The 22046-nt window shown below is 45.3% G+C and overlaps 1 protein-coding gene across 1 annotated transcript in view; it reads right to left on the bottom strand.

The window, feature by feature from the left end:
• The window catches only part of VTN (vitronectin), a 36217-nt gene extending 16021 nt beyond the window's left edge, over window positions 1-20196 (bottom strand). Inside the window, exons 1-5 of the mRNA XM_075589282.1 lie at window positions 20041-20196; window positions 19120-19239; window positions 13476-13844; window positions 12757-12896; window positions 1935-2091 (exon numbers count right to left, since the gene is read on the bottom strand). Coding sequence (XP_075445397.1) covers window positions 1935-2091; window positions 12757-12896; window positions 13476-13844; window positions 19120-19239; window positions 20041-20110 — 856 coding nt within the window. The 5' untranslated portion in view covers window positions 20111-20196. The remainder of the gene's footprint in view (window positions 1-1934; window positions 2092-12756; window positions 12897-13475; window positions 13845-19119; window positions 19240-20040) is intronic.
• Window positions 20197-22046: the final 1850 nt, after the last annotated feature.

The following is a 22046-nucleotide window of genomic DNA, read 5'->3' as shown; positions in this document are numbered from 1 at the left end:
AACACACACAACGAGTTACCATAACCACGCACCATGACTACACACACAGCATGAGTTATCATAACAACGCACCATGACTACACACACAACATGAGTTACCATAATAACGCACCATGACAACACACAGCATGAGTTATCATAACAACGCACCATGACTACACACACAGCGTGAGTTACCATAACAACACACCATGACTACACACACAGCATGAGTTATCATAACAATGCACCATGACTACACACACAGCGTGAGTTACCATAACAACGCACCATGACTACACACACAGCATGAGTTATCATAACAACGCACCATGACTACACACACAGCGTGAGTTACCATAACAACGCACCATGACTACACACACAGCATGAGTTATCATAACAACGCACCATGACTACACACACAGCGTGAGTTATCATAACAACACACTATGACTACACACACAGCGTGAGTTACCATAACAACGCACCATGACTACACACACAGCGTGAGTTACCATAACAACGCACCATGACAACACACACAGCGTGAGTTACCATAACAACGCACCATGACTACACACACAGCGTGAGTTACCATAACAACACACCATGACTACACACACAGCGTGAGTTACCATAACAACGCACCATGACTACACACACAGCGTGAGTTACCATAACAACGCACCATGACTACACACACAGCGTGAGTTACCATAACAACGCACCATGACAACACACACAACATAAGTTACCATAACAATGCACCATGACAACACACACAACATGAGTTACCATAACAACGCACCATGACAACACACACAACATGAGTTACCATAACAATGCACCATGACGACACACACAACATGAGTTACCGTAACAATGCACCATGACACAACACACAACATGAGTTATCATAACAACGCACCATGACTACACACACAGCGTGAGTTACCATAACAACGCACCATGACTACACACACAGCATGAGTTATCATAACAACGCACCATGACTACACACACAGCGTGAGTTACCATAACAACGCACCATAACAACACACACAACATGAGTTACCATAACAACGCACCATGACTACACACACAACATGAGTTACCAAAACAACGCACCATGACTACACACACAACATGAGTTATCATAACAACGCACCATGACAACACACACAACATGAGTTACCATAACAACGTACCATGACAACACACACAACATGAGTTACCATAACCACGTACCATAAAAACACACACAACATGAGTTATCATAAAAACGCACCATGACTACACACACAGCATGAGTTATCATAACAACGCACCATGACTACACACACAGCATGAGTTATCAAAACAACGCACCATGACGACACAACATGAGCCACTATCACAATGCGCCATGATAACAGACACGAGTCATCACAACAATACCATGACAATAGAGACAACATTAATCACCATGACAACAGACACAATATGAGTTACTATAAAAACGCACCATGAAAACAGTCAGAACATATACTATGACAATACTATGACAATGGACCATAACAACAGACATATTAATTACCATAATAATGGAAATGACAAAAGACAAAATGACAATGCACCATGACAACACAAAACTACATTCGCCATTACAACGCATCAGCAGGCACAATGTTATGTTTTACCATAACAATGCACAATGCACCGTGACAAGACACACAATATTAGCCATCATTACAATGTACCATAACAACACACAACATGTGACACCATGGCAAGAGACATAATGCGAGCTATTCATTAAAGTGCAATAGTGCCCAACTGTCGTACTTTAATGAATATCCCCTTTGTGTCATTGAATCACTCTCAAATACACATTGTGTCACTCTATAATAATGAGCCATACCCAACTAAAAAAACCATACATTATATCAAACAATGGAAAAAAGAGACATTACCTTTGAAGAAATAAACCTTTTCATTGTTCCGGTAATCATTTGCCGGTACAGCAAAGGCAGCATCAATAGAGTCTGGGATGTTGCTAAAGCCATCAGCAATCTCACGTGGATACCCAGAGTCCAGCACTCCATCAGCAAACCGCCAATACTTCGTACCCTGAGAAACGATATAAACATGGTAACTGAGCCCACAGACTCCCATTTAAAAACAAATCGTTGTAACTACAATTATCAACGTTTTTGTCATTTCTATTTTGTTATTGTAAAATGTTTTTGTAATGCTGCAAAACCAGTAAAAACGACACTGATGCTTTCAATTTGTATTCCAAGTTGTATGTATGTATGTATGTATGTCTTTATTTGTATAGCGCCATAAAATGTACATAGCTCTTCCCAGTAGTAATACATGTCATATAAATAACAAATATAAATAACAGATCATGGGAATAAGTGCTTCAGACATACTGTAAAAGTAACATTAAGGAAGGAGTCCCTGCTACCTTTTTAAACATGGGTGGAAAACAGGGGTATCTCCTGGGATGAACTGCGTTCATTTCAGATGACCGACGGTTTCTTCGTCCCACATGACAGGGACCATTTAAATGTCGATTTTGTTTCCCTTGGAGAGGAGGAACCCGTGAGAACTCCCCACCCGTGTATAAAACAGAACACGCTATATAACAGTGTGGATTATAACGTTGTGAGTTTGATCTTCACCATACAGGTGTGTGGAAACACGTCATGCCATGATCAAAACAAATTTCTGATGACCTCAGAAAAGCAGTTATTGATACTCATCAGTGTATAAAGAGTTACAAAACCATTTCTAAGGATTAGGGCTCCGCCAATCCACTGTAAGACATATGGAGAAAGTTCAAGACCACAGTCACTCTACCCAGGAGCAGTCGTCGTACCAAAATCTCTCCAAGAACAATCATCCAGGAGGTCACAAAAAAACCCAGAGTAACATTCAGGGATCTGCAGGCCACTCTCGCCTTGGCTAATGTGAGTGTTCATTACTCAATTATAAGAAAAAGACTGTACTAGAATGGTGTTCATGGAAGGATAACCAGGAGGAAACCACTGCTCTCTAAAAAGAACATTGCTGCCCATCTGAAGTGCGCCAGAGACAACAGATCAGGGGTCGGCAACCTGCGGCTCCCGAGCCACATGCGGCTCTTCCCGCACCTACATGCGGCTCTCGCAGGTGCTGCCTCTCTAACTTTGGGCTGTGGAAGGGCCTGGCCGGTGCTGGTTAGGACTCTATTTGCCGCCCGGCATCTCCCCAGCTGTTGGGCTGCCTCCTGCACTGTCCCACGCTGGGTCTCTCTGATGCCGATGCACACCGGAAGTATGCGCCACAACTTCCCGCGCACGATGACGTCACAGAGCGGCCTGGTGTGGGACAATGAGGAGGCATGCTAGCATCTGGGGGGATGCCGGGCTGCAACAATAGACCCAATCATCTGTGAATCCAACCCCATGGTAAGTCCCAACGGATGTTGTCTTGTCGCCTTCTTTCTGTTAAATGAGGTGCCCAGGCCTTATACACAGTAGGGCCTGTGTTCTCACATCTTCAGGTCAGATGGTACAGCTCTAATCTGATTGGATGCTGTATCATGTGCCCACCTCTTTTTTTTTTTTGGTAACAATTTTTTTATTGGACACATTCACATATAAAAGTACATAAAGAAATGTCAGGAGCCCGCAACATTTCAACTCAATACAATCAGGTGGTGACCAATAACATTTTCACATTTTCCATAGGGGGAAAAGAGAGAGAGGGGGGGGGGGGAAGGAAGGGAGGGAGAGAGGGTAAAAAACAAGTGGGGGGGAGGGGAATGGGTGAATGGGTGGGGGGGGGGGGGTGGGTAAAGGTACGTCCAGAGGCTTCCTTAATTCTCTCTCCTGCTGTCTGGAAGGGACTAAAGGTCTAGGTGGTTGGCCTTTTTGGGCTTTATCTCTCTAACCAGGGGTCCAATGTGTTCCGAAATTGAGGCATCTTCTTTTGGAGCATAGCTGTCAACTTCTCCATAGTCATGACCTCATTGATTCTTCTGACTACGGTAGTTCTCGAGGAGGGCTTAACCTGTTTCCAGGCGGCCGCTATGGAACATCTGGCCACTGTCAGCATTGCCGTGATCAGCCTTGACATCGGCGGAGGAAGATCTTCGATGGGTTTGCTCAGCACCAGAGTCAGAGGCTCCAGGGGAAAGGGGAGCCCCGTGGTCTCGTAAATGAGCGTCTGGATCATGGTCCAGTACCTCTGAATCTCCGGACATGACCACCAAATGTGGGCCATGTCCCCCTTTTGACCACATCCCCTCCAGCACAGATCCAGTGTGCCGGGGAAGACCTGGCTCAGCCTAGCCGGGGTCAAGTACCACTGAAATATAATTTTATAGATGTTTTCTTTTATTGTTGTGCAGATTGATGTTTTAGCGGCTTGCTCCCAAATTTCCTCCCAGTCTTCAAGGTCTATTTGGAGGCCCAGATCCTTCGACCATTTTTGCATGTATCGGTGATTCGGGGGGCTGGATATTGGCTCTATTCCCTTATATATCTTGGAGATCAGGCCTCTTTGGTAGGTATTTTTAATGCATATGGATTCAAATCTGGTCAGCGGGGGGAACTTGGAGGTTGGGGATAAAGATAATAGGAAGTGACGAACTTGTAAATACTTAAACAGGTGAAGGCCCTGGATCTGGAATTTGTCCTTCAGCGCCTGATAGTTAATATCTCCTCCTCCTGCAGCAGATCGGCAACGATCCTAATATTATGACTCTGGAATTGGTCAAATTGTCTTGGGGAACACCCTGGTGGGAAATTGGGGTTCCCAAAGATTGGAGTGAGCTGGGAGGGGGAAGCTAGCAGACCATATTTCCCTTTGCTTTTAAGCCATGTGTCCCACGTACATCTCATTGCTCCTAGGTCGAATCTCTGTGGACCAGCCCCGCCACCACTTGTGGTCCATAAAGCCGCTTGGAGGGAGTGGGGACGCGCGTAATGAGACTCTATTGCGAGCCAACAGGCTGAGGCCGGGTCGCAATTCCAAACTACGGCCTGCTTCAGTTGTGCTGCGAGATAATACCTGACGATATCGGGGACCCGCATACCTCCTCTAGCTCTTGATGAGAGCATCACTGATCTTGGGACTCTTGGCCTTTTATCGTTCCAAATGAATTGGAGCAGTAGTGATTGGATGTTCTTGAGGGCCGCTTGTGGCACCGTAATTGGGAGGGTTTGGAAATTATACAATAGCCTTGGGAGAACATTCATTTTAACGGAAACTATTCTCCCAAACCAGGAAATTTGATGTTTTTTCCAAGTTTCCAGGTCTTTTTTAATCTGATCGAATAGGGAGGGGGTAATTATATTGGAAGAGGGTATTGTAGGAATTTGAGATTGTAACCCCAAGATATTTAATATAGGTGGAACTCCACTTGTATTTATAGTTAGCTTGAATGAGTTTCCACGTCTGGGCTGGGAGGGATATATTTAGGGCTTCCTCTAGGAATTGTCTTTAGGACTTGTCCATGTTAACTTTATAGTCAGAGACTGACCCAAATTGGGTCAGTAGCCTTTGTATGTTGGGGAGGGAGGTATGGGGGTCCGCGAGGGTCAAAATCACATCGTCAGCAAATACAGAAATTTTGTATTCTTTTTCCGCAATTTGGATCCCCTTAATACTTTTTTCTTCTCTGATTTTGGCCGCTATGGGATCAATGGTTAGGGCGAATAGCAAGGGTGAGAGCAGACAACCTTGACTGGTCCCGTTCCTAATTTTTATTGGGTCAGAGAAGCCGCCTGATAATTTAACATATGCCGTTGGGTTTTGGTAGAGGGCTCTCACCCCCTCCAAAAAAGGGCCACAGAAGCCAAACCTCAGCATTGTTTGGTCTAAAAAAGTCCACTTGATTCTGTCGAACGCCTTTTCAGCGTCAAGGCTCAGAATCATTGCTTTGGAACCGGTGAGATGTACGTGGTCAATTATATCCACAATTTTGCGGGTATTCCAGACACAAAGCCTACTTGATCTACATGTATGAGTCTAGGGAGAATTGCGTTTAGCCTGTTTGCCAGGATCTTACTGTAGATTTTGAGATCAGTATTTAATAGGGAGATGGGCCTGTAGTTGCCGCATAGTAGCGGGTCTCTACCATCCTTGTGAATTATGGCTAAATTTGCTGCTGTGATTGTGGCGGGAATCGGCTTCCCTTGAAGGAAGGAAGGAAGGAATTGTACATGTCTAATAGGTAGGGGGAAAGGGTCGGCATGAACATTTTGTAGTAGGAGTTTGAAAAACCGTCTGGGCCCGGAGTTTTGGCTAACTTGAGTGAACTAATAGCCTGAGATAGTTCCTCTTGGGAGATGTTGTTGTTCAGACTCTCTACCTCCTCGGGGGATAGGGATGGGAGGTTACATTGCTCTAGATATTGTGTAATTGTGTTGGGGCTGATCGGGTCTTGGTCTGGGGGGTGGATGTTGTATAAGTCAGAGTAAAAATCTGCAAATTCCATCTCTTTTTCTATGTATGAGATCTGCCCTTTTCGTGTCTGAGTGCGGGCTATCTGAGATTTAACTCTGGCACCCCTGAGCTTTAAGGCCAAGAGTCTATCTGCTTTATTGCCTTTGTCAAAATATTTTTGTTTTGACCACCTCAGTGCTTTCTCCACCTCTTCGAGTTGGGTCTGTTTCAGGGCAGATCTAGCTAGATTTAATTGTTTTAGCGTTTTTTTAGATGCCGTGATTTTATGTTGCTGTTCCAGTTGGGTGATCTTATCTGTGAGGTCCTTTTGTAGCTTAAGTTTAGTTTTCGTTTTATAAGAGGCGATTGAGATCAGGTCTCCTCTGATAGAGGCTTTATGGGCCTCCCAGAGCATAGCTGGGGCTGAGACGGAGCCCATGGGCGTCTGCAGAATTTTTTTCGGGGGGGGGGGGGCATAATTTTAACGGCCAGTGCCCGGCATAAAAGTGGTGGTGAGTGCACCGTGGCGAGCGAGCCTGACCAGCATAAGGGGGGTTTTCCCCCCCATCTCCCATCTCTCCCCCCTCTGCATCTCCCATCTCTCTCCCCCCCTTCTGCATCTCCCATCTCTCCCCCCTCTGCATCTCCCATCTCTCTCCCCCCTGCATCTCCCATCTCTCCCCCCCCCTCTGCTTCTCCCATCTCTCCCCCCTCTGCATCTCCCATCTCTCCCCCCTCTGCATCTCCCATCTCTCCCCCCCTGCATCTCCCATCTCTCTCTCCCCCCCTGCATCTCCCATCTCTCTCCCCCCCTGCATCTCCCATCTCTCTCCCCCCCTGCATCTCCCATCTCTCCCCCCCCCCCTCGGCATCTCCCATCTCTCCCCCCCTTGCATCTCCCATCTCTCCCCCCTCTGCATCTCCCATCTCTCTCCCCCCCCTCTGCATCTCCCATCTCTCCCCCCCTGCATCTCCCATCTCTCTCCCCCCGCATCTCCCATCTCTCCCCACCTGCATCTCCCATCTCTCCCCCCTCTGCATCTCCCATCTCTCCCCCCCCTGCATCTCCCATCTCTCTCCCCCCCCTCTGCATCTCCCATCTCTCCCCCCTCTGCATCTCCCATCTCTCCCCCCTCTGCATCTCCCATCTCTCCCCCCCTGCATCTCCCATCTCTCTCTCCCCCCCTGCATCTCCCATCTCTCTCCCCCCCTGCATCTCCCATCTCTCTCCCCCCCTGCATCTCCCATCTCTCTCCCCCCCCACGGCATCTCCCATCTCTCCCCCTCTGCATCTCCCATCTCTCCCCCCCTTGCATCTCCCATCTCTCTCCCCCCTGCATCTCCCATCTCTCCCCCCCCTGCATCGCCCATCTCTCTCCCCCCCCTCTGCATCTCCCATCTCTCCCCCCCCTGCATCTCCCATCTCTCTCCCCCCCACATCTCCCATCTCTCCCCCCCTGCATCTCCCATCTCTCCCCCCTCTGCATCTCCCATCTCTCCCCCCCCCTGCATCTCCCATCTCTCTCCCCCCCCTCTGCATCTCCCATCTCTCCCCCCCCCTGCATCTCCCATATCACGGTGAGAGTGATTAGGGGTGCCGGGGTGCAGGAAGGAGGGCCAGAGGGAGAGTCTGGGTGCCGGATGGGGAGTTAAAGCGCGGGAGAGCGGGAGGGCATGTGGCGGCCCCCACCCCTGCCCCCCCAACCTCCTCCCACCCCCAATCTCCCTCGCCCCCCCAATCTCCTTTGCCCCCCAATCTCCCTCTCTCCCCCCGCATCTCCATCTCTCCCTGGTCCCACGGGTCCCTCCCATATGCAGCTGCCTACCTCAGGCCGGCGGGCGGCGGCCACGGGTTCAGCAGACAGACGGTGAGGGACGGTGAGGCTGGAACTGCAGATGGTTCGAGGTGCCGTGGTGCAGGATGGGGAGTTAAAGCGCGGGAGAGCGTGGCGGCCCCCACCCCTGCGTGACTGCTGCAGTCCCCGCCCCCGGCCTCCCATCCAATCCCGGGCCGCGGCCCAGCATATTTTATTACGTTAATGCGAGGATCCAGGGGGGGGCAAGCGCCCCCCCTTGCCCCCCCCTGCGGACGCCCATGACGGAGCCTGCATTAATTTGGAAAAACATTGCTAGTTTTTGGCGTATTATTATTTCCGTGTCGGGACAGTTCAGCATAGATTCGTTTAACTTCCATTTATATTGGGTGTTTTTCACAAAGGGAAGGGATAGGGTGAGGTCGATTGGTGCGTGGTCAGACCAGGTGATTGAACCTATGCCTGACCTGGGAGATCGCCCGGAAGACATTACTCATACCCAGAAAATAATCGATCCTCGAGTAGGACTGATGAGGGGAGGAGAAGAAGGTATAATCCTTTTGACCCTGGTGCTGAGCCCTACAGATGTCCACTAGTGAGTATTCATCAATGATGTCTCTGAAGTTCTTAGCTTTCTTTTGGGACTGAGTGGCGTATGGAGAGGGAGTAGATGGTAGGAGGGTGGGGTGGGGTTTGATTTGTCTTGTGCGTGAGAGGCCACCATATTAAAGTCTCCACCAATGATGAGGGATGAGAGAGATTGCTGCTCCAGTGATTCGAGGAGATTTCTTAGGAAGGGGATTTGGTTATCATTGGGGGCGTAAACATTAACAAGTGTAATTGGCGTGCCTGATAGAGTGCCCTGGATTACCAGAAATCGACCGTCTGGGTCTGGGAGTGACTTGGTTAGAACAAAGGGAACCCTGGTTCTGATGAGGATGGCTACTCCTCTTTTTTTGCTTGGTGAGGAAGCGAAATATGCCTGGGGGAATACGCTTTTGAATGTATTGGGGGGCGTCGGGGAATTAAAGTGGGTCTCTTGAATGAGGACAATGTCACCCTTAGCTTTTTTTAGGTCCAGCAGGAATAGCTTCCTTTTTTTTGCTGAATTGAGGCCTTTGACATTAATTGAGATTAATTTGATGGAAGACATGTTTCGAAAGACCTTCTCAGAGCTCCAGGCTCTGATGCTCTTATGTTTCCCATGTCAAGAGCTCCATTTTGGGATATAGGACGTAGGTCCAGGAATGGTTGGGAGGAGAGTAAAGTGGATGCCTCAGGGCGGGGGGAGGGAGGGGGGTGGGGTGGGCACAGTAGGGAAGGAGAAAACAGACGGACCCTTGCGGGGCCCAAGAGAAATAACCTTAGACACGAGAGTGAACAAGGTAGTGGGGTCAAACACCCCTGGAGAACCTTCCAGGACAGAAAGCCTGGTGTGGGGCAGGGTACAGGGCCCGAGACCCTCCCTGCAATAGAACTTAAACCACTTGTAACAGTTTGGAGGTTGGGGAACTTTCCCTGATCTTAACTATGTTGTGGGGCCTGCACTTGCTTTGTTCGAGTACTTTGAGGGTGGGGGGAGATTCACAGGGGGGAGTAGGGTGAGGGGGGGAGGGGGGGATGAGGAGAGGGCTTACATCAAAGACCACCATGGCTTGTGTGTTTATTTATCCTAATTACAGATTTCACTCTCTTCACAATCCTCTGGGGTACCATCATGCCTACTTCATGCATTTTTTAATTCCATTACTGTATAGGCCTCTGTCAACCCCCTGTGAGGCTTTTTATGAAACAACTATCCTTTCAGTGATTTGAATGATTTCATGCATTTTCCCTTGAGCTTATCCAACATATAACATGTAGAGGAACAGCATACTCGACCTTTATCAATATAACATGGAACATCACCCCTGTATACCCAAAGAACTATGTGAAAACAACATCATCACCGCTGTCACTTATTAGCATTAGCATAAAAAGAATGGACCTAACTGCTTGTCATCATCAAAGAAACCAAAGCACACATAGTGTAGAAGGAAACACAGCAAAGTGGGAAAGAAATGTACAGTGAGGTTAAAAACAATGCGTAACTGTATAGAGCAGCGATTTTCAACCAGGGTTCTGCTGGCAACCCTCAAGGCTTCTGCGGCTGATGGAGGGTTGGGACAATTGTCTCAGGCCCGGCGGCTCTCCAGCAGCAGCGGTGGCCCGGTGGTTCCCTGGCACTGATGGCAGCTCCCCCTGTTCCCCAGCAGCAGCCTGGCATACACGGCAATCACCTTCCTCCTCAGATCGGTGCCGAAAGTCTGGTCCAACTTCCGGCCGACTGAAGGCGGGAGCTGCAAACCGGTGCAGCACGGGAGGCCTCCTCGCTCAAGGTAAGATTGGTGTGGTGGTGTGTGTATGTGTGTGTGTGTAGAAGGAAGGGGAATAGAGAGAGAGTGGGGGAGGGGAGTGTAAAAAGGGAAGAGAGAGAGGTGGGAAAGAGAGAGGGGGCGTTCAAGTCGGGAAGGGAGAGCATATATAAATTAAGATGGATATAGAATTTAACAAACTACTACACCATTTTTAACCTCACTGTATACCTTTATTGTTTTTGCACTTTGTGGTTTCATTTGACAGTATATGTGCTTCCAATTTCTTGATGATGACCAGCAGTTGGGTCATTTTTTAGGCCTATGCTAATCAGTGACATCAGAGATTACATTCCTTTTGCAATGTTTTTTGGTATACACTGTGGGTAGAGTATAATAGGCTGTTGGTGTTCATAGAAGTCCAACTGGGGACTAGAACGGCAAAACTTTGTGTCAAGTGTGCTGGTTCCTTGACATGGTATATCTATAATATATCTGTGCACCTCATTATATCTATGTTATGGAGTGTTATGGCGTCAGAGGTTCCTTTAATCAGTTTATGTGTGTTAGTATGTCCATGTCGCTGAGGATCCAATAAAGTTTTTTCTATTGTTGAGCGTTCCAGCCTTCGTCATCATTTTTTGACTTGACACGCAGTGCATCACCTATGCTTCCCCCATGGGATGCTACTTCCTTGGTCTTCTTTGAACTGAGAGCACGCCGATTTCTCAGGTTGTTTTACCATCCAACTGTGAGTACCTTATCCTCATGAGAACTTTTATGGATTGCATTATTGATTTATAGTCTAGCTCCAGGGAGAGTCAGTCTAGGTCGACCAGGGGGTCTGGGCACTCCCCTTATGGGGTGCGCAGATACCCACCTCCGGTGCCAGCAGTAACCTCCTCCTCCATATGAGCACATATGACTGGTCTCTATTCTATTTATACTCCCGAGGTTATTGTCTATAACAATCCCGTATCCAATATTGATGACCATTTATTTCCCAAATCATTTATACATTTTTTCATGGATCCTTTTGGGGTGCACTTCTGAGCATTGCTTAGGAACTCAATGTTCCGATCTTCACATATATCTATAATATATCATCATCATCTTCAGACCTTTTTGAGCCACTGCTGAAGGCCTCCCAAATGATCTTCCAGGTACCGTGGTTGCAAGCCTCTCTTCTTCAAGTTGCTCCAGCAAATTGTCTGATTTTATCCTCCCATCTTACTTTTGATTCTCTTTTAATTTCCATTGGAATCCAGTCGAGTATCATCTGTGTCCAACAATGGTCATTTCTTCTGTTGACATGCAAGGCCCACTGTAATTTTTATTTCGTCACCCGTGTGATGATGTCACAGACTTTTTTTTGGTTTTGAAAACCACTCATTCTTTTTCCTCTCTCTTTAGGTAATACCCAGCATACATCTCTCCATACTTCTCTACGTTATCTGAAGCTTCTGTGTTATCTTCACACTAAAGGTGCAAGTTTAACATCCTTATGTGAGCACAGACAGATTACACTTGTCTAAAACTCTCCTTTTGTGGCACAGTGGAAGGTTCTCTTGCCATATTGTCTTGTTTCTTCCAAATGTGCTCCATCCCATTTTCATTCTACTATTGATCTCATTCAAAAGGTCCAATCCATTGATAATTGCTGGCCAAGGTAGACATAGTCTTCAACTTCTTCTAGTCCTATTCCATTTATTTTGATCTTTGGAGAGTTGACACATTTGTTGAACAACACTTTGGTCTTGCTGAGATTCATATGGAGGCCCACATTCTTACTTCTTCTGCACTTGTGGCAAACTTGTTACAATGTCAGCTGCAAATTGTAGGTGACTCAAGTATTGATTTGTATTCAGTTTTTCTCCCAATTCAATGTCTTCAACAGTTCTTCAAGAGTTGTTGTGAAAAGTTTTGGTTAATCACCCACTTCTGTTACATTGTTTGGTGCCACACATGGGGGATATTTACAAAAGTCTTGCAACTTCAAAATTTGAGCAAAACCAGTGCACAAGAGTTGCACCAGATTGATCAAAAGAAAAACTCCAATTGCTTTTCATGGGATTACATTATTTATGGTGCTGCTTTTGCACTCAGTTTTGCCGATTTTTGTTCAGCCGGGAGACCTTAGAAATTATTCACCATTACGTTTTTGCCCTCCCCCTGTGTTCACTCACCTTGAAGAGATAGGTCTTTCCCTGGCAGTTCATGCGAGTGAAGGCAGCATCAATAGGGCCCTCTATGCCCCAGACATCCTTAATTATTTTGGGGTATCCTTCCAGTGCACTGTTTTCATCAAGCTCATAGTAGTATTTGCCTTGGGGAAGGTAGAGGACAGTGATGAAAATGTATCTGAACAAAGACAGTTATATTAATTAAGCCCTTACCTGCTGCAGGGTTCCACCCTCCTAGCAGAATAAGATATGTGAATATACTGACTACTGTACTTGGCCATCTTCACAAAGCCCCTTTAAGCCTTCATGTACTGTAGTTAAAATAGTAATATTAATTCTTTAATTTACAATGTGAATATATGGAAATTAAAATAATAGTTATAGTGGTGACACAGAAATCTTGGCAATCGGGTCCTTCGGACTGTGTTGGTCGCTAAATTAATTGATTAGTTTGCTTATGCATTAGACTTTCCCATAATTTACAAGGAAAGCAATGACATCTTGTTGTGCTAATCATAACAATCTCATAGTGGTTTTCCACCTCTGCTCTTTGGAACCCTGTGTATTCACTAAAGTTTTGCAGAGGTTCCATGCAAAAATATATTCACTGATAGAGATTTCAATTTTTGTGTTACCAACATTCTTTTTTCAATATACAAAATAAGCGTTTTTAGATGTTGATCAGTATGGTGTCATCACATTTTGACCACTACTTGGAGTACCTCGGAAGGCATAGGTGGAGCCATTTTTTAGGTTGGTGAAGGCATTAAAAGATTTTTCACTGCACAGCGCCTCCTCCTCTTCCTCCTCCTCAATCTCTGCAGTCTCTTCTTCAGTCTCAGGATTTGGCGGAGATAGTGAGGTCATTACGTCAACCATTTCAACTGCAGTTGTAGTTTCTATGGTGTCATAATTTGCAGGTGTTGTGGATGCACTGATGACAGGCTCTGTTTCTGTTGGTTGCATCTCTGGTGAAGAGGTTACATGTGAAACAAAGTTCTCATTGTCTGTCTGGATTGTGTAAGTGGTATCGTTGAATGTCTCGTAGTTATAATCATCTTCAGGAACTACAAATACGTCTCCTCGTGTCCCTGAAATAGAAGCAGCAAGTCATTAAAGCAGATAGAGATAAGATAACCCACATCTGTGTATGTGTATTTCATTCTTCTTGAAAGACCAACCTTTTAAGAAATCCTATTCTATTCTAGTCTTCCTGTCCTGTCCCTCCTTAAAAAATAGTGTATGTTTGAATAGATTATATAACAGCTGCTGGTGGCTAGCTCTCTGAATGACAACTCTTTAGAGTATTGGAGTATTTGGAGAAGGTTGAATTCCTTGTATGTAGAAAGATATTCATGTAGTGCCAGATAGACAAAGGATATTGTTGGGTCCTTGTGAGGAAATATAGTTAAACTACCATATGCCTGTGTATGTAATATATATTTGTGTATAAGAAACGGGTCTAGAGCAAGGTTAGATAGTGACCAGAGGATAAAGGAAGAGTCACCAGAGAAGGAAACAATCTCCTTAAATCATCTAGGAGGACGCATGTCATCTTGACATAAGTACCATATGTTTGTAGGTTAATTTGAAGAATAAAACTTCTTTATCTGCCCAAACTTGCGTGCTGCGATTTATGAATCTCACAAGAAGAAAGGAGATTTAACAACCCTAATAAAAGTCAATGGGAAAGTAAGGATCTCATGCATTTTCCTACCACATCTTCCTGGGGAATTGTTCATATCTTGACCAGGGGTCCAGGGACCCAACTTCCCAGTAAGCAGGGAGAAGTTAAAAGCATATAAAGTTTACAAATTGTATGATAAGAAAACCATAACTCAGATGTTGTTTCTAATAGTGTGGTTCAATATAGCGTACCCCCTTTTGCTGCCAGAGGTGCCTGCAATGTATTGCATGATGCCCAATACAATAATCTCAAAAACATTTTTTCTTGGAGGCAGCGGCGGATTTTGAAACCCGCCGCCCCATGGCACTTACATATGCCGGCAGCCTCCTTTCTGCCTTCCTCCTTCTCCTTTAGATTCGCAGCGTCCAGTGATGCCGCGGACGTCACCAAAGTGACGTCACATGGCGTCTCGTTGTCATGGTAACGCGATGTCATGACGTCATTTGATGCCGCAACATCATGATGTCATTTGACGCTGCGACGTCACATTGCCATGGCAACGAGACACTATGTGACGCCCGCGGCGTCATTTGACTCTGTGAATCAGAAGGAGGGAGGCAGAAAGGAGACGTCAAGGAGGCGCCTGGCATATGTAAGTGACTTACCATCAGGCCCGATAGGCCCGAGAGCGTGTATATGGGGTGGACATCTCTGCCCTCTCTCTAGTTCCATAGTGTATTTTCTAAGGAGTGGTACCCAAAATTGTACTCCATATTCAAGGTGTGGTCTTACTAGTGCTTTATAAAGGGGCAAAATTATGTTTATTTCCCTTATATCAACCCATTTAATGCAAGATAAGATCTTGTTTTCTCAGCTACTGCATGACTTTGGGCACTATTGCTAAGCCTGCTGTCTACCAGCACTCCAAAATCCTTCTCCATCAAGGATTCCCCTAATATATTCCCATTTAATTTGTAAGTCATCTGTTTATTCTTATTTCCCAAATGCATAACCTTACTTTTATCTGTATTGAATTTCATCTGCCATTTAACTGCCCATGTTTTCAGTCTCTCCAAGTCCTTCTGGAGAGAAATTACATCTTGCTCTGATTCTACCACTTTACACAATTTAGTGACATCAGCAAAGATGGGGGATTTGCTTTCTATGCCAACCTCAAAGTCATTAATAAACAAGTTAAAAAGCAGGGGTCCCAGTACCGATCCCTGAGGTACTCCACTCACAACTTTAGCCCAACCTGAAAAGTTCCATTTATGACAACTCTCTGTTGTCTATCCTTCAACCAGTTTTCAATCCAGGTGCAAATATTTTTACCGAGTCCAATTTGCTTTATTTTGTACACTAACCTCTTGTGTGGAACCATATCAAAAGACTTTGCAAAAATTCTTACTTACCTCTTCAAATAAACTAATACGGTTAGTTTGACATAACCTATCCTTCATAAAACCATGCTGACTATTACTAATAATTTTGTTTTCCATTAGGTATTCCTGTATATTATCCCCTACTAAACCTCCAGGTAGCTTCCCCACAATTGATGTCAGGCTTACAGGTCTGTAATTCCCTGGTTGGTATCTAGCTCCCTTTTAAAATATAGGCACCACATCTGCTTTACGCCAATCTTGTGGTACTGAGCCTGTGCAAATGGAGTCCTTGAATATTAAGAAGGGGATGAGAGAGTGAAAGAAGAGGGGGAATTGAGTGAGAGGAGGGGGGATTGAAAGAGATTATGGTTGATGGAGGAGATGGAGAGAGTGAAAGAGAGAAGGAGGGGGTATAGTGAGGGAAGCGGGAGTGGGTGGGGAAGAGAGAGGGTGAGAAAGAGAGAGGGTGAGAGAGAGAGGATGAAAAAGAGAAAAGGTGGGAAAGAGAGAGGCCGGGAAAGAGAGAGAAGGGGGAGAGAGAGATCGAGAGTCAAAATGAGGAGGGAGAGCGAGTGGGGATTGAGTGACAGAAGAGGGAGGGTGAGTGAAAGAGGAAAGGGGGATTGATTAACATAGGAGTGGATGACTGAGGTGGGGGGATTGAGTGAGAAGAAGGGATTGAGTAAGAGCGATGGGGGATTGAGTGAGAGGAGGGGGGATTGAGTAAGAGAGTATGGGTGTTTCAAAGAGATAGGGGAGAGTGAGAGAAGGAAAGGGAGGGGTTTGAGTGAAGGAGGGAGGAGAGTGAATGGGGGAGTTAGGGAGGGTGGGAGAGAGAGAGGGCCGTCTAGGTGGAAACACTAGTCCTGGGCTCGGGATGGCTGTCAGCAGCCCCGAAAATGCACATTCTACTTAATTCAAATGCTTGCATTGCCTCCTGCACTAGTTCCACAGTTGATTTGCTCAGAACTTCCAGACCGAGGGAGAGGTACCTGTTTTACTATGGTCCCAAATGCTGTATATATCCTCTCAAAAAACATGTGGAGAGACACCTGTGCAAAATAAGAAGCACACCTGGGAGATATGCTAATAGGATATGCAAAGTTTGCAAAGGGGGAGAAGGAATCTGCACCAAGCCAATTAAAAATCCTAATACTCAACCAAAATGCAAAATTGGATGGGGTAGTCTCTCTTTGCTATCATCCATCAGGATATGCAAAGTATAGGAAGGAAGTCAGGGGGAGTGTCCATAAGAATGATTAGCAACATAGGGAGAGGGAGTGGCTCAGTGAGTAACGACACTGACTGGCACTAAGAGTTTGAAGCAGGGGAGCCTGGTTCAATTCCCAGTGTCGGCTCCTTGTGACCTTGAGCAAGTCACTTTATCTCCCTGTGCCCTCACATAGATTGTAAGCTCCACGGGGCAGGGACCTGCGCCTGCAAAATGTCTCTGTAAAGCGCTGCGTACAATTAGCAGTGCAATACAAGAACATGCTATTATTATTATATGTGAGCAGTGAGCAGTGCGTTTCAAAAGTATTCTGTGGCAGTGGAACTATCCAGCAGCTTGTTCAGCTCATTACTAGAGCTGCTTTTCTGAATAAGCAGATGGTTGTGGGTTCTGATATTGTTGTGCCTGACAGTAAACCCTTGTTCACTAGGTGACTTAGGACCAGGCTTGCCAGGATAGGCCTTGTGGAAAGCTTTTCTGGGGTCTGGGGTCTGGGGTGTGATGAGTGAGTCATTTAAATTTACTTTGCATATCCTATTAGGCCCCTCTCCAGTCTTTTTCAGTGTAACCCCCATAGCTTTTTAGGGATTAATGGTGCGGACCCACATAGAGTGATACTTTTGCACAGGATTGGGTGCCATAGGATCAGCTCTACAGGCAGATCCCCACATGCCTCAATTCTACTCTATCTTGAAGTGTCAGTTCAGAGACAGGCATGGGGTGTAGATCCCATATCTATAGTGAGTCAGCCAGGGGCTCAAGAAGGGGCCCATAGTGACAGAGCGTAATGGATGTAATGCAGAGCGGGGATAGGTCAATCAAGGAGAATACAGTCAAGGATATGCACCTCCCCAGAGTGTTAAGTGTGTGTGAATGAATGAAAAGAACCCTAGCCAAAGGTGGCAAAAATAAAGAGTGTTGTTTGTACTACAGAAGTTCCTGGTGGCCATCATTTTCTATCCCACACCCTGAATAAAGTAATGCTTTCTAAGTAGCCAATGATAGAGACACTGATGTAAACTCCCTGGGAGCCAGGCAGGGAGGGTTACATTAGTATTTGAGGGAGCTGTGGTCATAGTGTCTTTAAAAACGTTGTGGTTCTGTTCTGGGCATAAAACAATTCTGATTTTATTTAAAATGGGAGAAAAGCTGTTTGGACCACATTTTAGAAAGATTTGTACAGTGTTTATGCTTAAAAAGCAGGGGGTTCGATCTCGCTATAGTCCAGAAAAGTTCACCTCTAACCAAATGTGGTCTCTCTGACTCTTACTGTTTATAGGTGGCCCGTCCTCCCTAGGTTTAAGCACACCCCTCCCCATTTTTTAAGTATCAGGTTTTTCCATGTTCCTGTGCAGGACAGGTCCACTGAGACCATTATCCCCCCAGCAGAGGTAAATGAGAATTTTCACAGGTAGCGTTAGGACCTGCATACTGGTCATGCTGTGACGTGGCTGCAGGCTTATAACGCTTTGGCCAAAGGGTTTAACTAAATGACCCTTACTTATGAGAATACTAATATTGAAGTATTTAACTATGTATTTTGTCGCATTGGATGTAGCATTGGGCATTTCTGTCTTTTGTTGTATACATTTGGCCACACTCAGTAGCACTCCTTTTGACACAAATATATATATGATGTGGTGGGTTCTGGGGTTAGAGCTGGCAGGGATTGTGTTTTCTTACTGTTTGTAGACAACTTTAATACACTGTTGTGAACTTGTTTGATTGTAAACACAGCCTGTGATGTGCTGTAATGTACCTGTAATGAATTTATACCCTGTACTCTCACTCCCCCTCCCCCTCAACCTGCCCTACAATTGTATTTTGCTGTTTCTTTCCCCCCATCTCTTCGCCCTGTATCCCTTCTCTATTGGGAGAGAGGCCACCTAAAACATGTTTTTCTTTCAATAAAAAGTATCATCACACTTTAACCACCGAGTGGGAGCCATAAGTTAATTTCAGGCTATGAATTTGAGGGTAGGCTTTTTATATTAATAATGCGTATGGATGGAAATTAGCAACAGGCTTTGAATGTCATCTCTTTACTGCGTGATAGAACTGCAAAGCCTCTCTGGCAGCAAAGGAATTACGGTGACGTTTCATTTCAGACTATCTGCTCTTCTTACCTTTCGGTTTGCAGACAGATATGTAGTCTGTACAACAGCTCTCATAATAAATGCACAGGATGTCACACTGACATTTCTTCTTTGCATCAAACCCAGCGTCACAACGCCCATCACAGGTGTCTGAAACAAAATCATAGTGGCTAGCACTTTTAGCACTAGGGTCGTCCACACACACACACACACACACACACACACACACACACACACACACACACACACACACACACACACACACACACACACACACACACACACACACACACACACACACACACACACACACACACACACACGTATAGACCAGTTAAACAGTTAAAGTCCTACTCCAAAGAGCTTACTATGCCATTTTGGTATTTTGGTACATGAACCCCTGGTAAACATAGTGACCCTGATGGAGCTTTCACTGGATCCCAAATTGCATTCTCCATTGTCAGATGCATTTCCAGAGCTTTCAGAGAGGATTGTCTTGCCTCCTTGGAACAGCTTTCCTCTACTGTGGAGCCAGCTGGTCTCTGACCCTCTGGTTGATCCTCATGTTTGTTTGATATATCACCATATTTGTTCACTCAGATGACAGAGATAACCAGGATTATGTTAACTTTGCTATAAAAGTAGACAACAAAAGCCCTATCCAAAGAAGGGGTTAGTTGCAAAGCTACTTCTGTATAGTGCGGTAGGTTTGAGTTTGTCAGGATGCTCGTTGGAGAGAAAAGTCTGGGGCTCTCTCAGTGCTGCCAGGTTCCAAAGACTATAATTAGTGAGAAGTGGGAGTTTTGGAACAAAATAGGACATTATAACATAATAATCTTAGCTTCAATGGAAGAGACCGTAACCTTAAACTTTATGAATCTGTCTTCTGACTGTTGAATCTCTTAGTAAGACATGACAGACACGCACTCCTTTTCCCCCTTGTTCACCTACCTTCATCAGCCCTGGCGGCACCGAGGGCTCCCAACAGCAGCAGCAGTGCTGGGAGCAGCAACGCTTTCATGTCTTGCCTCTTTGGAAGCTCTGCTCTACTATGGAACCTGCTGGTCTCTGACCCTTTGGTTTGTCCTCGTGTATGTTTGAGGTTTCACCACCTTTGTTTACTGAGATGACAGAGATAAATAGGAGATCACAAAGCCTAAAGCTTGTGATATCAACTATCTGTTGGTCCAATAAAAGCTATCAAACCACCTACTCCTTCTCCCTCCTTAGTTACTTAATTACTACAACCCCACACAGTCATTTACTGGAATCCCCTTGGTGTTGATCAACACTTGGCAATATACAGTATATATATATATATATATATATATATATATATATATATATATATATATATATATATACTGTGTGTGTGTGTGTGTGTATATATATATATATATATATATATATATACTGTGTGTGTGTGTGTGTGTGTATATATATATATATATATATATATATATATATATATATATATATATATATATAATATGTTGCGAGACTGCAGGAGAACCTGATTCTGTTATATAAACTGATGCTAGATTTATTCTGCAAAGACAGAAAATACATTATTAAATTCTTTAAAAGTATTACAAGTATTAGTACTCCATATATTTTCTCATTATCACTCCAATCACCATAAACATCATTTTACAAGTGTAACCCTCTACTTTTAGCTCTCAGACTTATGACTTATGACTATTGCTGAGGCCGGGTCTGAGTCATTATTACTAACTTACTGGGTCACATGTGGCCTACGGTCAGATTGCAGGAAGAAAACCTTGTGATTCTCTGCCGAGGATCACTACACACAATACACAAATACAATACGATCCCCAATAACGCTGCGTGAATCATTGTCAGTGGTGTACTAGCCACACAGTGCTGGGTATGTTGGCTTGTAATAGTGCCGGAACACTGTAGGAGCTCGTTGTGTGCTAACTGTTGCAGGCCTGTGCTTTGAAATGGGCGCTTTGGTACCACTGTGCTTTCTAGCCATTGAGGGTTCCCGCCAACGGTGCTGAACTCTTGTCCATGTCTGGCACTGTTACTCTCTGCTCCTGCCACCATGTGCACATGTACACTCTCTGCAAACCTCGAATGAACCTGATAGAGCTCAGGTCCGTGCAGCTCTGACCCAACATTGCCGCCCTCTTTTTAAAGGCTCCTCTACTACATAGTCCCTCTTCTTCCACAGCCGTTATCATTGGCTGCTCTCATGTCAATTACAGTTACATGTCCAGAGCATACTGGAGATGAACCAGCCAGGGTGCAGTGTGAGTGTCTGTGGAGCTCATCACACATGGGTTTACATCCTCTCCCTGCTAAAAATGTTGATGTCCCCATCAACCGGGTTAGAGTCCTTGTGGCACATGACATATCTATCTAACACATATCTTCCTCTCTAGGTACATAGGATCATAGGTACAGTGGAACAAAACACATACAATCTTTACCGATTGCAGTACTGTTACACCACATGGTGCCACAGCTCAAAGGTTTACCTATCTCTAGGGTCATAGGTACTACTCATCTAGCCATACTAATCATGGGAACATCAGTAGAGCCCCCGGAGAATCATAGGTCAGTCACATGGGGATCTAGTCTCCATTTTTGGATATGGCGAGTACACCAGTGGTACTTCTGTAATTTCCCTTTGATCTTCAGAGGATCCATATGGTACTGGTGGATCGTGTTTTGCGGTTCCTACACTTGAGGGGGGATCACAACTATCCACCACTACTGCATATTCAGTTGCATTATCCGATTCAATGGGACTGTGACATAGTCCTGGGATAGTAGGCAGCTTTCTGTCTGATTTATAACAAAAAGTGCAGACATAGTGTGGATGTGATCCGCTCCACTGATTTACAGTCACTAAGGCTGATGGATAGGAAATCCATACCAGACTTTACAATGGTTCTGGTTTCCCTCACCTGCTCTCCTAATTGAGGAAC

This window comes from Ascaphus truei, chromosome 3 (assembly GCF_040206685.1).
Source record: "Ascaphus truei isolate aAscTru1 chromosome 3, aAscTru1.hap1, whole genome shotgun sequence".
Taxonomy (NCBI): Eukaryota; Metazoa; Chordata; class Amphibia; order Anura; family Ascaphidae; genus Ascaphus; species Ascaphus truei.
Note: the sequence above shows the minus strand (reverse complement) of the source record. Positions and strands in the feature narration are given on the sequence as shown.